General features: G+C 29.8%; 1 protein-coding gene across 1 annotated transcript; it reads left to right on the top strand.

Moving 5' to 3' along the window:
• LOC109356052 (ribulose bisphosphate carboxylase small chain, chloroplastic-like) lies at positions 3,639-5,710 on the top strand. Its single transcript, XM_019599380.1, has 3 exons — positions 3,639-3,856; positions 4,612-4,746; positions 5,473-5,710. The coding sequence occupies exons 1-3, from the start codon at positions 3,674-3,676 to the stop codon at positions 5,701-5,703; spliced, it is 549 nt and encodes a 182-aa protein (XP_019454925.1). The 5' UTR covers positions 3,639-3,673; the 3' UTR covers positions 5,704-5,710.

The following is a 6,135-nucleotide window of genomic DNA, read 5'->3' as shown; positions in this document are numbered from 1 at the left end:
TACTCAAACTTTCTGTCCAACAGATGCTTAAAAATTATTTGGAGTAATCGGTTACTCAGCTTTCAAAAATCAGTTTTTCAGTTGGATAACTCTTTTCTCACACATGTAACCTGTTACTCAATGAAGTAACCTGTTACACACTATTTTTGAAAAATGTTTTGAGCAATTATACTTGTATACTTAAGAGTTTAGGATAAAAGTACTTACAAAGACTTAATCTAATGTCTTGAAGTTTTATCTTCGTTTGTCTTCATAAGTCATCTTCCTTTTCTTCTTTTTAGTGATGTTGGTGTCTTCATCAAAACCGTGCCAAAGTCAGGAGCAAGATCTTCTTCACATCTACTCTGGTTTTCATTCATCTAGACCCTAACTTCATAAGACAAAAGAACACTATCCAAATAGTAATAAAACTATGGAACTTAAACCCTAAACCTTCACAAATAATGAGAAAAAGGTACCAACAAGAGAGTTGTTGCTACACCTCAAGAAGAAAGGAACCATAAGAATATAATTAAAATGGTGGATGATGTACTAAGTGCATAAAAATTATTCACAATCCATTAAAATTCAAGAAAATTAAATATATTCAAATTCATCCATTAGAGCTAATGGAATTAAATGAATATATTTTAATGGATAACATTAGTAATGAATGAATTTGAATCCATCCATTATATTTAATTGATATTCATGGATATATCCATTAGGATGAATATATAATCCATCCAAAAAATAAACATTAAAAAATGGTGTATTTGCTTTTCAATTTAATATATTATCTCAACTCTCACTTTCTTGTGGTGTTTTTCACTCTCACTTTATTTATTTTTTTATTAAATTAAGATCAATTGTAAGACATGTGAATGTAGCTAATATTAAAAGTTTGTTTCTAAGTATATAACATATATGAGTATTTGTTAAAAACTTTGCACATAAAATTTTAAACGTCGTATAATTGTAGTACAAAAAATAGATTTGAAAGTGATTTGGATGGATAATAGTGTTTTAAACCTAACATATATGATTATTTGGATGGATATAGTGTTTTAAAAACAATGAATTTTTTTAGGAAATAATAGTGATTTTATAAAATGTTTTATTCAAATAATGATTTTATAAATAATGTTTTTTTCAAAAGTCTTTTTAATTTCAATTTAAAAATCAAATAGATCGGGTATTCATCCATCCAAATCCATGTAAGTGAGTCATGGATGTATTGGTTACATTGGAATCCATCCATTAAATTTGGATATGAATAAATTGGATTATTTAAAATATAATTTATAAGAATTATGAATGACTTTCCATTTATCCATTAAGATTGAAATCCAAATTCTTTTATTTGTCACCCATATTATTAGAGACACACTTTCGCGTAATTATTTTACTTCTATTTATAAAAAGAAGGATAAGATGAAGCAAATTTGAGGAGGAAAAACACTACAAACTTCAAGTGTGGTTGACTTGGACTTTGACAAGAAATGTTGAGTCCATATTAGGTTATAATAGGTAATTTGAAGGTTTTATGGGAAAATACACTTACATATTTCTAAGGATAATATTTTTATATTATCAGTGTAAAGATTTATATACATTCAGCATATATCTATTATTTACTCATATTACTTTTTGTAAAGTCAATAATAATTAAAAATGAATAGTATGATACACTGATAATTTATAAAACTCTTATACTGTCACTCTATACATTTTTTTCCTATGTTTATTGCTTTAAATTTTTAGATTATAATATAGCGTCAAATCCACTTATTATCCCGTCTTAATAAGTGATACCCAATATGATAATTTGGTTGGGACCAATGTTTGTTGAGGCCATGGTTTGTATTCGGGCTTGGCCTCTAACCCTTGTTGAACTGATAGCAGCCCAATGACGTAAGGTCCAATAGGCTCAAAAGAATCTGACAAAGTGGCTTGCATATTATGTTAAATAAATTTAATTGTAATTTCAATTGTTTATTTTCAATTAAAAATATTGGATCCAGTGTGTCAAGCCCAATCTACTATGGAAAACCTAAAACTACTTAAAAGAAGTATATAAAGTCTGCTTAGTATTATGACTCTTTTCTGTCATTGTTGGAACCCTATCATGAACACTTTGACATTACTTTGGTAATGTCTTAATTTGTGACCTTGGAACTGAACACGGGCTGGCCTAGCTTGGGTTTTATCCTTTAGTCATATTATTAAAAAAATCTGCAGCTATCATATTAACCTAGAAAACCCAGCTGTAATATGATATGACATGGTTTCTAGCTTACAAACCTAACTATCAGTAACTGATTATTGACAACAAATGTCTGTAGCTTACACTATCTGATAGTTAGGGACTGACATGAGCAACATGTCATTAATAAGTTAAGTTTGTAAAACATTTTAATAATTCATACACTTTGACATTAATGGTTTTGATTGTTCTCTTAGCACTGTAGGATGGCTGATTCTGAGGACATAGGATTGGGATCTTTAATTTAATTTTGCACCAAATGTTCACTTAGATTAGATGTGCATAATATGGTTTTGTTTTGAATGTAAGCAGCTAAACAATTTTATTATAAGGTTATCCTTGTTCCAATGATTGCACCAAGTTCAAATTATGAACTTTAATTACCACTTATACAAAGTGTTCACCTAGTATCAGTTTTGAAGATAAACCCATTACAATTGAAAGGTCATAGTTTCTTCAATCATTGTCTAATCTCATCATTGAATTTTCAATATGAGGCTTTCTACTTTCTAACCAATCCAGAACAGAGAATGATGGGTCAAGAAGAGATCATAGGCAGAGAATAAATCAATAAGAACAGACATCACATATTCTTTCAAGTTCCCCATGCAACTTAGATAAGATAAAGCCACGTGGCATAAGAAGGAGTTATGTTTGATGATAATGCAAATATTCGAATTTTACTTCGTAGTATAGGATAATTATATTTTGTGTGAAAGCATGTCCAAAAATCTGTCACAAACGAATTACAATGAAACCAAAATAGAAAAAAATAATGATTATTTAATTTGTTTAATTGATATATCATATTTTAATTGGTACATACATACTTTAGAACAACAGATCCTTATTTATATTATGCCCCCTCAAAATATATAACCCTTCCACACCAATCAATGGTCCAAATTGGACAAAGTTTTGGAACTTGAATTTAAAGGAAAAAGATCACATGTCCTCATTCTTGTCCTATTTTTCTATTCTGGTCTAATGAAAAAATCAAACTTAATTAAAATGAAATTTTTTTAAAACATTAAATAGTATATATGCATCGGAGAAAGCTTATTGATTAAGAATATGAGGACACTGATTTTGGAATTTAAACTCATATGATAAGAAACAATGGCACCTCAACACTTACATGCATGAGTCAGACTCCTCTCTATTACTGGATAAGACAGTGAGGTAAAAATACACATAAAAACCAAAAGACAAAGACATTTTATCCCTTTGACTTACATTGAATTACATTTTTGCTTTTAAATATACATTAAAAACTGTAACTGACCTCTCCGGTAACTGAGAGGAGTCTAGTTCTACATGCATGGGCAATGGATTTTGCTCATTGCTATATAAAGAGGTTGAAGAAACAGTGCAAGCTAAGTCTCTTTTACACAGGGAAGCACTTAAATAGTTTAAAAGTAAAGAATCATGGCTTCATCCATGGTCTCATCCGCAGTTGTTGCCTCAGTAAGCCGGGTCTGCAATGCACAAAGTAACATGGTTGCACCATTTACAGGATTGAAGTCTTCTTCAGCATTCCCAGTAACACACAAATCCAACCTTCATATTACTTCCATAGCCAGCAATGGTGGAAGAGTTCAATGCATGAAGGTATATGATTGAATATCTTAGAAACCGCTTCCTACGAGTTAATTATCTCACTTTTTTTGTAAATGGTAATATGTTAAAACTTTGATCATATTTAAAAGAATTATGCAACATTCCCTTGACCAGATTATTTCTATGATTTGAACTTGTAACATCATGGTCAATAAAAAACAATTTTACCATTTTGTCAAAGTCACTATCATGAAAAAACTAATTTTGTGGAAAATAATCAAACGCTTAAGAAGAAAGTAATACATTACTTTGTTTCTTCATATTGACATAATGTTCAAATTGGTCCTCCAAATTACAAAAATAGCAATTTAGTCTTTGACTTAATATAATTTACTCCACCTTAAAGCACGCCATACTTACTATTAAATATAAGGAATGTTGACAAGGTAATTATATACTTCATAATCGTACCTCATTTTATAAATACATCAACAATTAACCACTTCCATATGTTTTTGTCTGAAAATTAAAAAATAGTGGGAATTGTAAAATGCTTCAAAACAATGTCTAATTATATTCGTTCGAAATCAATTGTTAGTAAATGTTAAACGTTGCACCCTAGACTAGCAAAAAAGGGATTCACCCGTTCTTGAAAAACTTAAAACAATGCAGTATAAATTACGTACCATATTGAATTCCTAACCACAATTTTCAAGGAACTTCAAACTTTTTGATACCATAGACAAAGCTAAAACATGATTAATTTGCTTACTGTGTTTACATGTTTCCGTTTAATATTAATGCAGGTGTGGCCTCCAATTGGGTTGAAGAAGTTTGAGACTCTTTCTTACCTCCCACCGCTGTCCCCTGAATCCTTGGCTAAAGAGGTTGAGTACCTTCTTCGCAATGGTTGGGTTCCTTGCTTGGAATTCGAATTAGAGGTAAATGATGTACAATGGTTAACACAAAAGAAAGAAAAAAAAGCTTTTATTCGGAAATAATGTTGATGTATTGTATTTGATAGACTAAGAATTTGTTTTTAATTTTTCAATCAAAACATGTTAAGATAGTCTCACATTGAATCAAATGGATATGACCAAGTCCTTACTTATATGAATTAGTCATTACTCACACAATGACTTAGTTTTGTAGTTTAGTTTGGGCTAGCATTTAAAATTCTAACATGTATTTGTGTCTAACACCTCCAATGTTGGGTCATCCACGAATAAGAATATAATCAAGCCAATGTTAATCATAGGTAAGCATATCACACCACATGAATTAATTTTTGAGATTGAGTTAAACCTAATTGGTAATAAAGCTTACATTTTTTATTCAAACTATAGATAAAATGAGCTATACATCATTAATTAATTTGAAACACATTAAAGTCTTATCATATTAATAACCTAAAAGTACTGTATATTAGCTATTTCTAAAGATAAGATTACTATAAATAAGTTCCATCTGGTGCAATAGATAGCAAAATTGATATATATATTACATCCACATAATAATTTAGAGCTTATTAATATAATTGTTTTATGAATTATTTACGTGTATCACTTTTACTAACACATACATGAATATATAAATAAACTTGTGGTGCACAAGCATTTTTGTCATAATTCTAAGTTAGTAAGCTTCTTTTGTGATTGAAAATGTAGCATGGATTTGTGTACCGTGAGCACAACTCTTCCCCTGGGTACTATGACGGACGCTACTGGACAATGTGGAAGCTTCCAATGTTTGGGTGCATAGACTCAGCACAGGTTTTGAAGGAGCTAGATGAGGCCAAAAATGCATACCCTAATTCATTTATTCGTATCATTGGATTCGACAACAAGCGTCAAGTGCAGTGTATCAGTTTCATTGCATACAAGCCCCCTGGTTTCTAATTAATTTCAATACTTACAGTAATATATTATCTAATGTTTTGATCAATGTCTTTGATTTCAGTCATTTCCAAAAGTGTAATTACACCTTGTTGGTGTCTTCTTTTTTCGTTTATTCGCCAGTTGAGTAACAAAAACATTGATCTGCTTTGAAAGTAAGATTCATGTTAATTTGCATTATGGTGATATATGGGTGAGAAAGAAAGAATATAGTTTATTTATTTAAACGAGTTCAATTTAAAGTTTATGATTATTAATGAGTTCAACTCTTCTATAGTACTGAAATATCAGAAAAAATTATTAAAAAATAATTTAAAATCATGACTATTAAGAAATGTCATGTCATTTGTCACAATCTCACTAGATTTTCTAGAAGTATCCATCCTTCCTTACATAATTAAAAGTGGCAATATGTCAGATCGTAAGAGCAAAAGA

Source organism: Lupinus angustifolius, chromosome LG09 (assembly GCF_001865875.1).
Source record: "Lupinus angustifolius cultivar Tanjil chromosome LG09, LupAngTanjil_v1.0, whole genome shotgun sequence".
Lineage (NCBI taxonomy): Eukaryota > Viridiplantae > Streptophyta > Magnoliopsida > Fabales > Fabaceae > Lupinus > Lupinus angustifolius.
This window is presented reverse-complemented; position numbering and strand designations above follow the sequence as displayed.

What these genes read in the sequence shown, in the direction of transcription:
- LOC109356052 (XM_019599380.1), top strand. Translation starts at nt 3,674, where the DNA reads ATGGCTTCATCCATGGTCTCATCCGCAGTTGTTGCCTCAGTAAGCCGG. An exon ending in GAAGAGTTCAATGCATGAAG is followed by an intron (nt 3,857 to 4,611) that starts GTATATGATTGA and finishes ATATTAATGCAG; the next exon opens with GTGTGGCCTCCAATTGGGTT. An exon ending in GCTTGGAATTCGAATTAGAG is followed by an intron (nt 4,747 to 5,472) that starts GTAAATGATGTA and finishes TTGAAAATGTAG; the next exon opens with CATGGATTTGTGTACCGTGA.